The sequence below is a fragment of the Sparus aurata genome, chromosome 1 (genome assembly GCF_900880675.1).
Source record: "Sparus aurata chromosome 1, fSpaAur1.1, whole genome shotgun sequence".
Taxonomy (NCBI): domain Eukaryota; kingdom Metazoa; phylum Chordata; class Actinopteri; order Spariformes; family Sparidae; genus Sparus; species Sparus aurata.
The window spans coordinates 6,657,207-6,675,776 of NC_044187.1; the positions used below are offsets into that span (position 1 = coordinate 6,657,207).

Here is an 18,570-nt window from a genome sequence, read left to right on the forward strand (position 1 = left end):
TTGGAGTTTTACATTTCGTCCACAACATTAACATTCCTGTACTTTCTCTCCAAATTTCAAAGAAAAACAGATGCGGACACATTCGTCTGTGCGTAATGGCGATGTCTGTGACATGGCATGTAGAGAGAGTGACACAGGCTGTGACGAGCATGTTTTTGAAAGCCTGTTAAACTTGCTCTCTGTTTTCTCTCCCTCTCTCTTGCCGTCTCTCTGCAGTATTTTGTCGTCGGTGGGGTCTCAGCTCGACCTGAGGACGCTACGAGCCGTCAGAGTGCTGCGACCACTGAAACTGGTGTCTGGGATTCCCAGTAAGTGCCGTGCTGTGTTTGTCTTTATGTGCACACTGCGCTGGTACATGCAGTAGCTTTTACTTTCTACATCTCAAACCAGCAGAGGTCATTTGTTTGACCTTCAAACTTGCAGTCAGTAAGGACCTACAGTAACTTAGACAATTTGAATTCAATGACTAGAGAGGACCAACCACAGTCTATATCTACGATTCAGATGCGTCATTAGCCGTTTTTAGACAGGGCACCAAGCCGCCAATTTGCCCGTCTTTTTGGCGGCTCGGTCTGCGGTTTTAGACCTCTGAGGGTACACTTATTTCCGCCTCGCCTGCTAGCTAAAACGAGGCGGCAATGTGCCGGCCTCTGTGTGAGGTGGGTGGAAGTGTCGATGACCTGCACTGTTGTGCGACCCACAGCCGGGGAGTTTTAAAACCAGGAAACAGCTGATCACAGCAGTCAGTCCTTCATTTCATCCGCGGACATTAAGATGAGCAACTGGACAGCCGTTGAGATCCAGGAGATGCTAGCGTCTCCTCGGTCTCTGTAGCTGTTTTGTTGTGTTAGCTTGTTGTTGAGTCGGCAAGCTAGGAACGGTCGCTACTTTTCAATTAAAAGCCCCCCGCTAAGAACCCTGTTCTAAACTCCAAAGGGGTGCAATGTAAAGCTCTTATTTTGAAGTCAAATTCGTAGTGATTGTTCACAGCCCAACTTGGAGCTTCACGTCACATGTTTACGCCTACCTCAGAGGCGGCTTGTTGTAAAGGAGAAATATTACGCCTCGGTTTTAGAAAGAAAGGCCGGCACATTGCCGCGCTTACCTTGGAGCAAATGTGCCGCCTTTTCTATCTAAAAAGGGCTGTTGACTCCTCCTCCTGATTGTTTCTGTGCGTTGTGTCCTCCAGGCTTGCAGGTGGTGCTCAAGTCCATTATGAAGGCTATGATCCCCCTGCTGCAGATCGGCCTGCTGTTGTTCGTGGCCATCCTCATGTTCGCCATCATCGGCCTGGAGTTCTACATGGGAAAGTTCCACACTACCTGCGTCGATGAAGTCACATGTAAGAAGAAAACACTAGATTGAGGCCCATCACGTAGAGTACCGTGGCCCTGAAACATGAAACCAGCCATTAGTCATGATATTAATGAGTCACTTCACTACCAGCCTCTTGGATAGGGGGAAATGTTTGCTTTCTGATCCAACATTATCTTTCAATCTTCACATAGATGATGTGGTGGATGAATTACCGTGTGGCAATGAGTTGCCGTCCAGGTTGTGTCCTAACGGCACGGTGTGTAGAGGCGGCTGGCTCGGACCGAACTACGGCATCACCCAGTTCGACAACATCCTGTTTGCCGTGCTCACCGTCTTCCAGTGCATCACCATGGAGGGATGGACCGACATGCTCTACTTCGTGAGTTAGCCCGTCCACTGATCCAAACGTAACATTTGGTGTTAGCAAACACATTTTCTCAGACTTGTGAAATATTAAAACATTTATGAGTGGGATATTTACTGAGCTAATGTAATGACTGACTGACTTGAGCAAACCAGAAGTACCAGACGAGCTCACACGATTGCTGGTTTGAGGACTCAGTCCTGCAGCTCTCTTTCTAAAAGTCACCTGTTCGCGATAGAAAGCAGCAAGCGCCCTTCACCCTTGACTTTACCATAAATATGACCATGAAAATCATCAGCAAGCACTGCATTAACAAACAAACAGCCCAATGATTCTCACAGATAACAGCAACATTTTATTCATGTTTTTTCTTTGTGAACGTGGAGAGAAGGGTCATTCAAAGTAAACACTCACCTTCTCCTCCACAGACATTTATCCATAGCAGTCAAAGAATCAACTTTAGCAACTATTAGCAATATGTATCAGTGGCGGACTCAGGATTTTTATGGTGTGGGGGCAGAATAAATGAAAAGGGCAGGGGGGCCACCATTGGCAGAAAGTCATGATGTATTTATAGTGAACAAATGGCACCTCAACATGTTTTGAGGGCATTTTATAACATTTTGGTTGCCATTGGACGCACCCAAGTGGAGCGATCACACCCCCGAGTCCACGAGTGCTGTTTACTGGTTATCCACCCTTTAACCTTTCATGTTTTGATGTATTTACACTGGCGTATATTTAACTGACCAACCTAGACTGCTGCCAGATGCCACTGAAATGAATGAGAAGGCTGTGTTTTTCAATGCAGTGGTATTGTTGGTCTGTATGTACATTTTTACCTACTTCAAGGCCAAACTCACTGCAGACGTTTGGTGTTAGTTATGCTATCCACACATCTCGTTGTGCTTCTCACAGTTATCACAAGTAGCGACGTTCTTCCTGTTTCTCTCTGATGTGTATTAGGTTTGAACTGGGTTTTTTTTTAACTGGCAGTGGTGGGCGGGTTTGGAGTTTGGTGATTGGCTTGAATTTCATTCAGCTAAATGAGGCATAAAGTAGTTTGAGATTTGATTCAAAACACCATTTATTTGTCCAAAAAGCCATTTTCCAGCCCCCGCTCGCTTTATCATTCTCAGTTCGACTTCCTTTATCCGTCTTCTCATCTATGCTTTTTTTCCTGCCTTTCGGAGTCGCTCTCCTTCTCTCTCCCCGCCTCCTTCTCTTCCACTCTCTATTCTGGTCCGTCTCGCTCTATATTTAACATCTTTTCTGATGGATGGAGGCTGACTTCCACTCTCACACAGGCAGTCAGGAGGAAACCAATGAAAGTTTAATAGAGAACGGGCTGCTCGCGCCGTTCCATGCGGTATAAAACCCTAACAAATGCACACAGCGCTCCTGCGGCAGATAATAATCAGCTGATAGTTCCATTTAGGCGTAACACAGGTCGCAGAAACACGATATCCTCCACTAAACCTGATTTCTCTGCTTGTCAGCTGGGTTTGTTTAGCGAAAGAGGGGAGGTGACACGGTGTCAGTCAGCTTTTGTTGCCGGTCGTTGCTCGCCATGACGCTGTTGCTGTAACGTAGCACAGCACACGGCAGGTGCAAACACAGTGTCTCTGCATCCAGGTCAGGCTTTAAAGACACAAGTTAAGTTAAAGAAATGGGTCACTCCTGACTCCACGCACACTCAAGCAGTCCTCTATTCTCCTGCAGCACAAGAACACAAAAATTAAAACCACTCGGCAACTTGAAAACAATACAAATAGTCATGGATTTCACTGCAACAGCTAAAATCTGTTGTAAAATAGAATATTTTGAAATCGTTTAGAAGGACGAGTTGCACTTAAAGGTGCTCTGTGGAGCTTTTTCTCAGGAGTAGTGAATGTTTTTAGTCGCTGCCTTGTTTTCGTGACGCAATTCTCCAACTAACTTCACAGAACTTCTGTGAGAAAGTTGATTTCTGAGTCCCATTCCCAACTTAATGATGTCAAATACTGATGCGTTGAGATCAACACTTCCAAACAATCCAAACTTTACCTTTATAACTTCAAATTCTTCTTTTACAAATGATTTCAGTCGGAAGGTGCACAGTACCAGTTGGTATTGGGAATATTTAGAATATTTAGAGTTGAAATAATTCAAGCATTAACCGTCACCAAGACTTTACTTCATCCAAACAAACACAGTTGAGAATCGAGTAGTTAATCCTTGAAATAATGTGCCGTCACCATGTTTTTCTGTCAAAATGTAGCACATACAAAAATATCTAGAGTTCACTGATTTATTATTTATTATTCTAGACATGTCAACAGACATGACTGGCAATAAAAACAAGACTCTGTTGAAGGCTAGTAGGCTGAAATGTTGTTTGTGGCATGTTTGTTGACCTTGATATTAAACAGTCAAGAATCTGTCCATAAGAGGAACGAAGCTGCATTAAAAGTTAATTATTTTGGCCTGTTTCCAAGTCCAAAAGACTTTTTTATATCAGATTATCAGTAATAACTCACTCATCTGTGTATCTCTGTGTTTTTTTTTTCTCTCCTTCAGAGTAATGATGTGGAGGGCAGTGCCTGGAACTGGATGTACTACATCCCGCTCATCATCATCGGCTCCTTCTTCATGCTCAACCTGGTGCTGGGTGTACTCTCAGGGTAAGGTCTTCTTCTTACCTAATAAAATACCATAATAGGCATTCTTGCATGATGATATTTTTTGTGTTCGTTTGATCACAAAAGAGCAAATTGAAATAGCAAAAAAAAAAACTACAAATGTGTCTGCAGTGAATTTGCCAAAGAGAGAGAGCGAGTGGAGAACCGGAGCGAGTTCCTCAAGCTGAGGCGACAGCAGCAGATTGAGAGAGAGCTCAACGGATACCTGGAGTGGATCTGCAAAGCAGGTCAGCGCAACAAACACACTCACACACACACACACAGCTCCCATTCCCATGCATAGGCATACTGAATGTGAGGAAACCAAACAAAATCCTGCTGCGGCGTGCTAACAGCTTCCTGTCTTATTATCTTGTGCAGAGGAGGTGATTTTGGCTGAAGACGACGCCACAGGGAACTTTGATGGTAACTGACCTTCTTCTTTCTTCTTTAATTATGTGTGTGTGTTTATTGCAAACTGTAGGCAAGACAGGGAAAAATGCACCACGCTAATGACATTCGTGCAGTCAGCATCAGACGGAGCTACATAGAGAATCCACAGTGACAGCTTGTACCATGAGGATATTTGCAAGAATCTACCGAGATGCATGGCTTTGTGTTTTTTGACGCTCCTTCCTCGAGGAGGAGGACACCAGACACTGTAGACTGCCAAAGCATCTTTAAGCTAACCGCTATGCATGACACAATGTGACTAAGCAACTCCAGAATGGCTCGGTTAAATGTGTAAATGTGTTGTTTAGCACAATACACCTACAAGTGACAGACCGTGGGAAGGACAAGACAGTAACATCTGAGAGATAGACGGACGAAGGGAACGATCCATTTTTATTTATTTCTTTGAATCACACGCTAGGTACGAGGCGAAGGCCAACCATCAAAACCAAGAACAACAAGACGGAGCTGCTGAACCCTGAAGAGGGAGAGGACAACATGGGGGACGCAGTAGGTAAGAAAAAAACAGAGGGACGGAGACGTTTGAGGATAGAACGTTTTCATCAAACTGCGGCGCTTTTGTTTGTTAAATTCGAGGACATTTGCTGTAAGAAGCATCAAACTATAAAACCTTTTGGTAACGTCAAGCTGGAATTTGCTAAAAAAAAAGGAAACTTCTACAACTCAAGGCCCATTTATAAGGATAAACGTTGAGGTGACACTTCCTGCTGCCGGCTGACAAAAGAGCGGAAATGATTAGTTGATGGTGGGGTCGCCGTGTAAAAGTGTCACCTCAGGTTAACGATGAGCCGTATGTCCCCCGGAGAGCGGGCGGTGATGGGTCAGCCGACTCGATGACGGACTGTCATGTCTCCTCCAGGTTTCGCCCGCTCCAGTATAAAGAACGGTAAGGACGGCAATTACAACAAGACGGAGCGACGGATGCGATTCTTCATCCGCAAGATCGTGAAGACGCAGGCGTTCTATTGGACGGTGCTCTGCCTGGTGGGCCTCAACACCATGTGTGTGGCTGCGGTGCACTACAACCAGCCGGAGCTGCTCTCTGACTTCCTCTGTGAGTAGATTAACAACATGAAAGTGCACGATTACACATCCACACGTACCTTATTCTATTATTAGTAAACTGCCGGCCCTGATAAGTGAGGTTTTTTGTGTGTATTTCATATTATATTCAAAATATAACCCGAAAAATGAACGCTATACTTGCAGGAATCAACTGGGATGAATTTTGAATTTTGAAGAGTTTTCCTGATATTTTAGAAACTTTTTCTACCATTCTGTCTTCCTGACACTTGACCATTGTTCTCTTAGCTCTTTTGTATATTTGTCTGATGAAGCATGAAGCTGTGTACCAGATAGTAACAGCTCCGTCAACACAGCTTGTGTTCGGGTCTTCAACGTGCCCGTAAGAAAAAAAGCTGTTTCACTTAGATTTCTTCACAGGAATCAATGAAACACAGAGACACAAGGCGACTGTAAAAAAGTTTTCTGACACTCCTGAAAACATAAAAGAGGCCTCATGAAGCTTTGGTGTAGTACAGTGTAAGAACAAAAACCCCCGCAGTCTTCATTTTACCATCAACGACTGGAACTTCTCCAGGAATCGTTGCTCTAGTTTTGGTTCTGTAGCTCGTAGTTCTGTTACTAGTCGAGCACAGCCCCCTCGAGACTGAAGCAATATGTAGATGTAATTCATTTTAACTCCAACCTACAACTTTTTTAATACTATAACTTAATTTGATGCGACTAATTTTTAGAGAAATAACTTCCCAATTCGCCCTGAAAAGTGAAATTGAAGACAAGAAAACCTTTTTTGAGGAATAGAAATAAAAACCTTCAATAAAAAACTACCAAATGTTGAATTTGGGTCGCACACCATCACAGCAATTTCAATGTAAATTGAGAAATAGTGTTTGTTTTTAAGAGCGTACCGTTTGTTTTTAAGTTTTAAAGCTTTATACGTCGATGATATTGATGTTTATATTTCAAATATTAATCAGTGTTATTCCAAGGTGTGCTCAAACACACACACACACGTCTCTGTGAATATCTGCTCCAACTCTTTTTAAAGCCAGCAGCGCGACAAATTCAACAATGCATTTCCTGCATAATATCTGTGTAATGTTTTCATCAGACGTGTGACATCACATCCTGTTCTGATGCTAACTTTTGACGGGACAGTTTTGTTTTAACCGAAGGCACAAATTACTGTGCTTTCCATGTGCTAAATTCAGCTGAATTCAAAGTATATTGTACAGCGTCCACACACACCTTACCCCCAATCTGAATCATCTTTTTACTCTTTCAGATCGACTGTTTCCGCCCACACGTGCAAACAACGCATTTACAACTTTACCGCCTTTAAATAGCAGAAACGTGTTGCTCTTTTTCTCTGATAACCAGAATCTGATCCATCACCCCCTTTTTCTTTTTACACGAAGAAGGAATTATTTTTCACTTATTTGTTTCATTCTGGTGACGTCGGCTTGACAAAAGAAACATTTCCGATATGAGACATTAATATGAGACCTTGTTGTCTTCAGCTTGAGCTCTGTAGCAGCCGAGACTCGAAAGAGTTGTGACGGCTCACCTGTGTCAGTGATGTTCAGTGATGTATTTCATGTAGTATTTATTTTTTATTCAGGATGCACACACACACACACACACTCGGGCTCGTTGGCCCTGGCTGGTGTCCAGTGTCATTAGCATATGAAGCTGTAGCTTCTGATGGAGTCCATTCATCACCAGACTGTCATACACTGCCGGGCTCGCACCACTATTGACTTCCACTCATCTCACTCTCTCTCTCTCTGACTCTCTTTTCTTTCTTTTCCTTTGATTTTCCTCTCCTCTCTCGCAATCTCCTCGACCTCACTCTTTCATTTTTTCACCTTTCTCTGTATTTAACCCCGACTTTCCTCCTCTTCTTCCTCCCTCCCTCTCTGCAGTCTATGCAGAGTTTATCTTCCTCGCTTTGTTCATGTCCGAGATGCTGATCAAGATGTACGGTCTGGGCATCCAGCCCTACTTCCACTCCTCATTCAACTGCTTCGACTGTGTGGTGAGTGCACACACACACACACACACACACACACATGCACACTGTAACCGAGTGAAAAAACAAATTATGCCCATAACTATCAGGTTTTGATGACGAACCCAACGCTCCATTTAATCAACGGATTTTGAGAAATAGATTTTGCTCGCGTTGCCGTGCGACAAATGAACAATGAGCGGGTTCGGCGAGCCGTTTGTCACCAGCACATGTGCAATAACTGCGTATTGATTTGTTCATGCTGACAAAGTTACAGAGGCTTTATAGGCAGGTTACTTCATATCGTGCTGACGTGCAGAACATGGACGCCACGAATACTGTGTTCAGTCAACTGGCGGAGGGTGAACTCAGCTACAGAGTGTTTTCTGTTAGTTCTCGGATTGATTTTGATGTTTATTAATCAGAAAATGTGAATAAACACCTCATAAAAAAGCTATAAACTCAGAGATGGATACAGGCAGTGGTGGGAAGTAACTGAGTACATTTACTACGAGTGTGCGTCTCTTCCTCGTAAGACGATTCGATACGCATCGATACGCATCGAGATACATGAGCTACGATACGATTCAGGGACGATACTTTTTAAATACGGAACGATTTGGTGCGATTCGATACGATGCGATGCAGTCTGACACAGTTCTTAACATTTGTTTAATGTAGACATTCATTTTCCATTATAAATTTAAATAAGCAATTCTATAAACGTGGCTTTGCTTATCTTACCATGTCTCTAGAGCCATCACTCTCAGTCACACTGTAAGGTCGTAAGTCTTTCACAATAAAACGGGCTATAGATGCCGTGATTACTTTGGACCTCGCCGAGTTGTGGCTGGAAAAAGTCTTTAACAGCCGTGTTGTTGTCTTGTGAGTTCTTGCTTGTGCTAGCTGTAATGTTACTAACGTTAGCGTCGCCCGCGTAGTTTTCTCCATGCCGTCTCACCAGGTGAGTTTTCAGATCTGTTATGCTACCGCTGCACTAAATAGCTGTTCTACAGACGTTGCATATGGCCAGACATCTGTCCAAATGTCCCTCCTTCTAATAAAATCCAAATCTCTTTCAAACTTTAGATTTCAGATTATCTGGTGAGTTGTGAACAGTGTCAGAGTTGGTGGACATGTTGTTGTTCTTGTGGTTTTCCCCTCGGATACGCTAACGTTACTCTCGCGAGAATCTCGCATCGAACTTTAACCTTTTACGAGAGTTGAGAGATACGGAAGCGTATTGCATTCACTTGAAAAAAAAATGTTTTAGTAATTTATTTTTTGGTTTGTTTTTCGGGGTTTTTTTTTCTGATTTTCTGAATTATTTTTTTTCTGAGTTTAGAGAGCATTTGAAACAATAGACGCATTCATTCCTTTATTGAGAGCTCGATTTAATGGAAACAAACATGACCGGCTTGTTTAGTTTAATCAAGTTTTACTTTGATCGGGGTCTAAGACACTGGGAGATAGTCCTGTCTTTAAGTCATATCGATGGTATTACCGTTAGTTTGTCGACTTTACGCAGGCGCCTGAGGACGGTTAGCGATTTGTATCTGTGAATCTTTACACCCCTAACATTTACTGTACCTACTTACTTCACTTAAGTTCTGTACTTAATTACAGTTTTTAGGCACTATTTACTCCATGAAATATATCTCACTATACTATAGTCACAAGGCAGATTTTGTTTGATAATACAAAATATAATCTACAAATAAATTCTGATCTAATATTATAGATTAAGATAAAACTTTATTGATCGCTGAGGTGAAATTTACAGGCTACACAGCAGATAATAAAGTTGCTAAAAAACACCACCATGTTTAAGTAAACACTTAAATGCATGGCTTTTACTAGAAACAGAGTATTTCTACGCTGTGGTACTACGACTGTCACTCAAGTACAAGTTCTGAGTACTTCTTCCACTCACTGCAGGACCGTCTCCTGCAGTCGTTGCTGTCAAAGTGGAAGAGAACTGGAAGTCTGAAGTGTCTCTGAATAAAGTTGGACTCAAGTCGAGTCCGTTTAGGATCTGGTTACTTGTTGTTAGCTTGTCGTCCGATCAACCGCGGCTCTGATCTTTTAAAATGAGTTATTTTTATGTTTTAACTTCAAGAGATTCTGTCAGAGATTCAAAGCGATTTATGACCCAATTCTCAACTGGATTCACCCAGTTTTCTCCGACAACATTTTGTCAAACACCCTGAAACTTCTCCACAGTGGCTGACGGTGTTGTTTGTGTGCCGTGTGCAGGTGATCGTGGGCAGCATCTTCGAGGTGGTGTGGGCCACCATCAAACCGGGCACGTCGTTTGGGATCAGCGTGTTACGAGCTCTGCGACTTCTCCGCATCTTCAAAGTCACAAAGTAAGTCTGTCTGTCACAAACTCATCTCACGTATGGACGCATGAAACGACCATAACGAGGATCGCGATGACACACTGAGGTTGTGGTGCTGATATGAAAAAAAGGTTTTTGGTGTTTTAATTTGGAAGTCTTTGGAGGATCCAAACAGTTCTTGGTTCTGACACTCGGGCACTCCTTCAACGCTCCCTTCAGAAGAACTTTAATTGGATTGGAGCACATCGGTCCGTTTGTTCTGTGCTCGTCAGGACGCTGCTAATTTAACAAATCTCACTTGAAAAACTGAGTCTTTAACCCTCTGTGGTTTTACCTAATGACATCATGAAGCGAGATTCTTGGGGCCACCAGGGTTTAAGGGTCGGTTCTCTATACAGTTCGAGCTGGACTGTAAGTTAGTATTCCAGTTACTTTCTTTTAATTAGAGCTCTGACTCTCAGGCTGAACCCAGACGGCCTCGACCAGAAGTGACCCGACTCTGCAGCGCGTTTAATTAACGTTGGCGTTAGAGAGGACGGGCCACAAGTTTACGGGGCCCAACTACAAATCGTACCGTATCTAAAATACCTCTGTTACCTCTGTTTTCCCTTTTTTAATTAGTCTTCCTCCTCCTCTTCCTCCTCCTCAGGTACTGGGCGCCTCTTCGGAACCTGGTGGTGTCTCTGTTGAACTCCATGAAGTCCATCATCAGCTTGCTGTTCCTCCTCTTCCTCTTCATCGTGGTCTTTGCCTTGTTGGGGATGCAGCTGTTCGGAGGACAGTCAGTATCAGCACGAAACCTAAAAACCAAGCTCACATCATTCTGTTTCCGTCTTTGTGGGGGTCATTGTGTTTAACTTTTTTTTTATTTTCTACTCTTCAGATTCAACTTTGAAGGCGGAACCCCTCCCACTAACTTTGACACTTTTGCAGCAGCGATCATGACAGTGTTTCAGGTACGAAGGAGACATTTATTAGAAGTTGTTATATGGTGTTATTGTTATGATGTGGCTCATATTGACCGTTTTCATAAACAAAATATATGAGTTAATGTCCAGAAATCCTGCTCTGACATTCTTTTACATGTTAATTCGGCACCAGGACAAAACAAACATTAGTTTTGGTTTTATGTCAGTTTTCTTCGCTCTTTGTTTGAATCCATCATGATTTATTTTGCCGAATAAATTCCACAGTGTCTTTGTAAACGCTGCCCTTTTGCAAATGTGTAGTTAGTGTGTTTTTCACAGACAGGACTGTAAGCACGCTCGTACACACTCACGTACACGATCGGGACAGCTGAGGCCCATTGTTGTCATGTCATCGGGTTGTCAGATGACTTGTTCAGTTCTGACTGCGGTCTCCATGTTTTTTTGTGTGTTCTCTGTACTCACACGGGCAGACAGCTTTCTGTAAAGAGCCGTTTGTGTTGCTGTTGTTGTTGTTGTTGTATTGTTTCTGAGTGAGTCAGAGGACAGATGTGTGTGTGTGTGTGTGTGTGTTTGTGTGTGTGTGTGTGTGTACAGCCACGATTTTCCAGAAAGTTGTGAAACTGTGAAATGTAAATAAATATGCAAAGCGAGCGAACTTTTTAGGGGGGAATCTGGGTTGAATATTTGATCTTGGGTTTATTAAAAATAATAAGAAAATAAAGATTGGCCTCATTATCAGTTAAAAGACCAACATGTAGGATTTAGTGGCATCTAGTGGGGAGTTTGCAGATTGTGACCAACTGAATACACCTCGTTTCGCCCTCCTGTTGTTCAAAAGAGCAGAAGAATTAAAGGTTGTCGATGGATTCACGCCATCTTAACCCATTTTTCTAAATGGCGACCTCTCTTCTCTTCCACTTCCTGTCCTCTGGTGTAGATCCTGACCGGAGAGGACTGGAACATGGTGATGTACGACGGCATCGAGTCCCAGGGAGGAGTGAACGACAAAGGGATGGTCTTCTCCATTTTCTTCATCGTCCTCACACTCTTTGGCAACTGTATCCTGCCCTCACGCTCACACATAAACAGATACAAATGTGCAATATGCATATATGTAAATATACTGAAAACAAAAGTACACAGACGAGTGTTTTATTGATGAAGTGATGATTTGCTTTCCATCGTCTCTCCTCCTTCGTCCTCTCTGATTCTCCTGGCAGCAGTTTTCTCTCCTTAACTTCTGCCACCACAGACACTCTGCTTAACGTCTTCTTGGCCATCGCTGTCGACAATCTGGCCAACGCCCAGGAGCTCACCAAGGTACAGAACAGCATCAGAGCAGGAAAAAACACATCCTGCCTTTTCATCTGATATATTTCAGTCTTTGAAAGATTTACTTCTGGGTCGTTTGGTGACGAACAAGGACCTTTTGTGTCGACCTCTGTCCTGGTTTAATCTGTAAAACATATATAAGGATTATGTCTTCGAATCTGATCAGCGATGTTTGCCAGTTTATGGAAATTAAATGTAGATTCAAGTCAATGAGATGATTCTCTTCTTCTCCAATAGGACGAGGAGGAACAAGAGGAAGCAGCCAATCAGAAGACAGCAATGCAGAAGGCTAAGGAGGTGGCAGAGGTCAGCCCGCTGTCAGCTGCCAACCTGTCGATCGCCGCGTGAGTGCACACGCACAAACGCACACCTGCAACACAAATACATGCACAATATAGAACATACATATACACATGTTGCGTGCATGAACACAATAGTACCCACGTGCACACATTTCTGAACAAAAGTCTCTCTTCTTCTTCGCTCTTTTTATAAAAGCTGCACACAGAGAAATCGTTGTTTCTTTCTCAGCTCTCTCTTTTCCAACATTTGTGATTGGCAGGCGTTCATCATGTACACGTGACGCACACACACACACACACACACACACACACACACACACACACACACACACACACAAACACCCACCATCACACTCTCCCCGCTTCTCATCCTCTAAAAACATGATTAAGCGATTGTTCTGGGAGTGAAAGGAACAGATTCGGGGCTTTGTGAAGTGAAGAAGAGCGAGAGGCGGACAGTCTGTAAAAATCTGCTCCTGGCAGCAGAAACGCTGACAATAGGACACATCAAAAACCATTTCTCACAAAAAAAAAAACCCTGCTGCTCCTTTAGAAGTCACCGGACTCCTCGGGCGTTTTTTCTTTTTTTTTTTTTGGCGAGAACTTTGATTGCCAGATTAGAAACTGGTGGATTTTTGTATTTTTTACTGCAGCAATGCCTGTTAATTAATCCAGATATTAGCGAAATAACAATGTTAAAGGTAAAAAAGAAGCATTGTGGTGCTCATTAATGTGAGGAAACATGATTATTTGGTATAAAACCCCACAAAATATCACATCATCATCATTTTTATAGTTTTTTCAGTTACAATGAAAAGCAAAACGTAACATTACAGCTAAATTTGACTGATCACAATCACAATATATGTCAAAATAATCACAGTATGATTTTTTATTTTGACACCAACTTGTAAATCATTCGCAGGAACAAGTGTGTGGATGATTTCTAGTTATAAGATCTTTTATAAGAGCCTTTGAGATAAAGAACTCAGTTGTTTTTTTGGTCACATACTTGCAAACTCTGTTAAGAGCTTGGAAGCGGTTTGTTTTTGTGGACCAGTGAAGGATTTGTGAACATTTCTCACTGTCACACTCGTTTGTGTTGCATTGGAAACCTTACAACACATTCAGAGGACGATGAATTTCCTCTTGGCTTCTTGACTGCTTCTTAATTCATCAAATTAAGCTTTCTATCCACTCTGTTCTTTCTCATTTTACTTCCTTCCTGCGGGGAAAACACGATGGATGAACCGACATGAAACTCTCTGAGTTAAACTGGGTTTACTGGACGCTTTCAGGGCGGACTATGGACAGATACAAATCAAGGATGTGATAATTTGCTGCTCCAAAGACAACATTCATTTGATGTTTAACCCCACAAACATCATTGATTTTAAAAAATTGTGAATATAAATGGCGGCGAGACGTTTCTAACAAGTTGGGACTTTGCTAACAAGAGACTGGGAACGTTGTGTAATGCTCCAAAAACACCTGTTTGGATATTTCCACAGGTATCATGGGGTTGAGGTTCAACACTTTGTCGAACACATGATTGTATAAAGGAGATGGAAGCACTTTATATTGTTTACAGCGTCCCAACTTTTTTGGAATCAGGGTTGTATGACAGGGACCGGAACATGGCGCCCAATCCTTTTAAAGGAAAATTGCTCACCGAGACTAACAAACGATGTCTCGCCTCCTGGTTTGCTTCCATGTTTAGTGGCTCGCTGCATATGAACCTGCCCTACATTTGGATGACTTCACGCACGTAAAGAAAACCTCTGAAATGGTTTGAGACACCAAAAGATTAATAACACAAAGAGGAATAAGTGACCTTGTTTGCAGCTGGAGGTGTCCCGTACAGTTCTTAAATAAAATAGTTTTTGTCCTGGAGATTTTTTTTTTCTCATGCAGTACCAAAGTTGACCAGAGTTGAGTGGTGGCGCTGTTTTTAGCGCTCTTTAAACATCGATGATAGAACAGCATAAAGAATAAAAACAACCCAGAATGCAACACTCTCAGAACATATCGTCCTCACATATAAAATGATTTCCCCTACTTGAGTGATTTATGTCTAAAACATCTCCTCTCTTCCTCTAAATCTCCCCCCATGGCCGCTTCGCCAACGCCCTCCAACAGTAAGGAGCAGCAGAAGAACCACATCAAGGGCAACAAGTCGGTGTGGGAGCAGAGGACAAGCGAGATCCGCCGGCAGAACCTGATGACGAGTCGCGAGGCGCTCTACAACGAGCTGGAGCAGGAGGACTGGAAGGTGGGAGGGGAGGGAGATGAGGTGAGGATCCCCCCCATTAAAGGAGACACATATACACATATATATGCAGTCTACTCCTGATATATATATGGTGAATATCTGTTGTGATAAAGTGATATCATGGGTTATTTTTAACATCTTAAAGGGACATTATCACCCACGATCTCGTCTCATTAACACATTTCATATTAGATTTCACAGATATTCCAATTTCTTGCGATTTGTACGGAAGCCTTGAGGGACAAGTGAGGGGGAAAATAAAGGAAATAAAGTTCTCTTCTGTTCTGTAACTTCAGAACTGGTGGATGTTTGGTTTCTCACATGGGGAAAAAAATTATCCTGGAAGAAAAAATTGTCTTCACAGATATTTTTTTCTTTCCTGCCAAAACTGTTGAAACACGTGAAACTTTTTTGTCTCCTGGAAATTAAAAAAATCACCTGTTTTTCACACATGAAGAAAAAAAAAACAGGAACTTAAAAAGATTAATTGAGATCTGATTTGGAAAATGAAGAATAAATGTCCTCAGTTGTCCCTCAGGGCTTCCGTAGATTTGTGTCAAGCGACATCAAAACGTAGCCAAACATCACGAGCCAACAGATCTAAGGGTCCCCAAAAATATTGCAAACTTGTCGCAACATTTTAAAGGAAAAAAATCCCCCCCAAATTTAAAAAACGCTGATGGAAAGTCACGTGAACAGCAAAACAGTGTTTCAGCATTCTCCTAAACAGCTGAAGTAGCTGGAGACTTAAACAAACGTAAGAAACAAGCTCTGAGATCCCAAATTGATTTAAGAAGACACCATTTAAATCCTCGACAAGCTCTTGCAGCTACAGTGATAATTTTGGCTTCCAAGAGTGAAACACATGAAACTTTTTCGTCTCCTGGAAAATAAAAAAAATCACCTGTTTTTCACACATGGAAAAAAAAACAGGAACTTAAAAAGATTATCCACTAGTTCTCAGTTCTCTTTCATTGAGATCTGATTTGGAAAATGAAGAATAAATGTCCTCAGTTGTCCCTCAGGGCTTCCGTAGATTTGTGTCAAGCGACATCAAAACGTAGCCAAACATCACGAGCCAACAGATCTGAAGGTCCCCAAAAATATTGCAAACTTGTCGCAACATTTTAAAGGAAAAAAATCCCCCCCAAATTTAAAAAACGCTGATGGAAAGTCACGTGAACATAAAACAGTGTTGCAGCATTCTCCTAAACAACAAATGTAAGAAACAACCAATATAATTCAGCTCATGTTGCGTAATCCAAGTCAGCAGAAGCTCTGAGATCCCAAATTGATTTAAGAACGAGCTCTTGCAGCTACAGTGAAGATATTGGCTTCCAAGAGTGTTAATGAAGGACTACGAAATTCAACCTGACTCTCCATCACCATGTGGTTGAGTAAATAATGATTGAACTCTCACGTTTTGTTGGACTTTCTTAAAGTTTGGAAGTTGCTGGTTCCCCAAAAATCCTGAGATGAAGTTCACTTTCATTCCTCTGTAAATAAAGTGACGATCTTTGTCTGAGATCTTTACAGAAACATCCTCATCCCTGTCGACCAGTCATTGTTCATTCTCTCTTTTCATACATTAAAAACCGGCTGCCTGGCAGGTCACCACTGCTTTGCTCTGTTCTTGTACAACAATAACTCCATTTTCAAAGAGTTATTTAACATCAGCTGACCTCCAACTTCTCTCAGTGCTGCAGGGATGTTTACTTCTCAGCCTGGTGTTAAGTAACTCTTTCACTCCGTCTGTATGTGATGTGCAGTCATCTACAGCAGCAACACAACACTAACACAAGAGCCTGACCTGCTTTTCTTTTTAATCACTGTGTATTCTGGGTCATGATGTTTTGATTCCAGGGTGTAATGTCCCTTTAAGCCTGCTGAAAGAGTGTTGTTATTGCGCTAGCCGCTGCTATATGGGACGGCTTGAAGCTGCGTGCTTGGGAGCGATGCATTATTAAAGTGGGGCATGCAGAGAGAAATCCAGAGCTGTACCCAAAGAAGGCAGCGGACTCTAAACTGGAGCGGGGGGGTGAAGTGTAACGCGCTTCACAAAAAATAAAAAAACAAGTCCAAAGAGAGGATGATCAGGAGTCGGCTGGATATGGCTCGGCAAACTGTGTTACTCACAGCTGGATCTGTTTGCCATCTTGTGGTTCTGAGAGACTCGTGACAATTTGGATTTCAAATTGCTCACGTGGAGCCAAGAATGGTGGACTGTTTGCCGATCTGTGTACGTCTGTGGCTCAGGGGAGGGAACCTGGTGGGGGTGGGAGGGGGGATTGTGCAAGTGCTGCAAATTTTGGGGTTTATTCTGGGTAAACTGAGATCTAAGTAAGGTATGAACTGCCCTGATTGAAGGTCACAGCCGGCCTTAACTGTGTCCTTTGTGCCAGCTTTGAAGCAAACTGCTGCTGAAACACAAAAATCATGCAAATGCGACTGTCAGGCATTCTGCTGAGTTTGAAAACAGTAACCGCCCAGCTTACATATACACATATGTGTGAAAGTGAAGGAAGAAATAAGAACTTTATCGTTTTTGTCACAGAAAGATGGTTTTTAAAACCAAATTCACAAAATGCTTTTCTTTAGTTTGACTTTCTTTAAGTTTAAAGTTGAACATTTGAAACTAAATGTAAATATTTTGGCTTCATATTGTGGCACATTTTGCATCAGTGCTTCTTCTTAATATTCCTGCGATATGATGAACTTCTCAGTACTCAAAACAAAAAAAGACTCATCTGTCTGATCTCATAAAGATTTATGAACATAAGACATTAAATGACAGGTTCTCCTGGACAAGAGAAATTGAATTACAGCAAAAATTGTTAACATGGATCCAGATGTACAATGTACTGTCATGGCCCAATCTCTTAGCTCTTTATTTGAATACATAGATAGTGTTTTGACATTTTCCACCAATCAAAAGAAGAAGAAAGAAGATCTCTCATAGATATCGTAAGTTTATGTCTTGATCAAAGTTACAGTTGTGATCCAGCTTTAAACGTTCAGTTCACGGAAATCACGACCAGATTTATGGCAGTTTCCATGCAGGTACGTTTTATGTGATCAGGTTATGAGATTGATTAGTCTCTGAAATTTCTTCTGCTCGTCCCAGAAAAGGCAGAAAATAAAGTATAAACTTGTAGAGTTTATGTTCGGGATGTTTCTGGACCTCAATCTTCGGGCACAGTGTGAGCGCCGGATTGCCAGATTGTAAGAATGCATCCAAGAGGACGCTACGATGCGGCAAAGCTTGTTGTTGTTTACAAGCCACAACTAACTAATCCTGCTCATTCTGCCTTTAATTTAGCTGTTAAATTATTCAAATGGCAGATTTATAAACTTTAAACACCGCATATTAAATTAACTTCAATTCAGCTGTGGTGCCAGCAGAAGCTTTGCTGCTTAATCTCAAAACCTGGACAGTGAAACCAAAAATATCATGCATGGCTAGATAACACTTGAGGTGAGTAGAGAAATATTCCCTTCATCTGATTTACATCCGAATCCTTTAAGATGTATCTGATGTTTTAGC

The 18,570-nt window shown here is 42.1% G+C and overlaps 1 protein-coding gene across 23 annotated transcripts in view; it reads left to right on the top strand.

Moving 5' to 3' along the window:
- The first annotated feature begins 214 nt into the window (after positions 1-214).
- The window catches only part of cacna1ab (calcium channel, voltage-dependent, P/Q type, alpha 1A subunit, b), an 84,598-nt gene continuing 66,242 nt past the window's right edge, over positions 215-18,570 (top strand). For all 23 annotated transcript variants that reach the window (XM_030414818.1, XM_030414890.1, XM_030414833.1 and 20 more), the window contains exons 1-16: positions 215-308; positions 1,190-1,342; positions 1,509-1,696; positions 4,241-4,344; positions 4,474-4,589; positions 4,723-4,767; positions 5,216-5,308; positions 5,675-5,869; positions 7,764-7,876; positions 10,106-10,218; positions 10,841-10,972; positions 11,075-11,147; positions 12,058-12,178; positions 12,373-12,440; positions 12,690-12,796; positions 14,894-15,047. In XM_030414818.1, the coding sequence (XP_030270678.1) occupies positions 1,216-1,342; positions 1,509-1,696; positions 4,241-4,344; positions 4,474-4,589; positions 4,723-4,767; positions 5,216-5,308; positions 5,675-5,869; positions 7,764-7,876; positions 10,106-10,218; positions 10,841-10,972; positions 11,075-11,147; positions 12,058-12,178; positions 12,373-12,440; positions 12,690-12,796; positions 14,894-15,047 (1,749 nt within the window). In that variant the 5' untranslated portion in view covers positions 215-308; positions 1,190-1,215. The remainder of the gene's footprint in view (positions 309-1,189; positions 1,343-1,508; positions 1,697-4,240; positions 4,345-4,473; positions 4,590-4,722; positions 4,768-5,215; positions 5,309-5,674; positions 5,870-7,763; positions 7,877-10,105; positions 10,219-10,840; positions 10,973-11,074; positions 11,148-12,057; positions 12,179-12,372; positions 12,441-12,689; positions 12,797-14,893; positions 15,048-18,570) is intronic.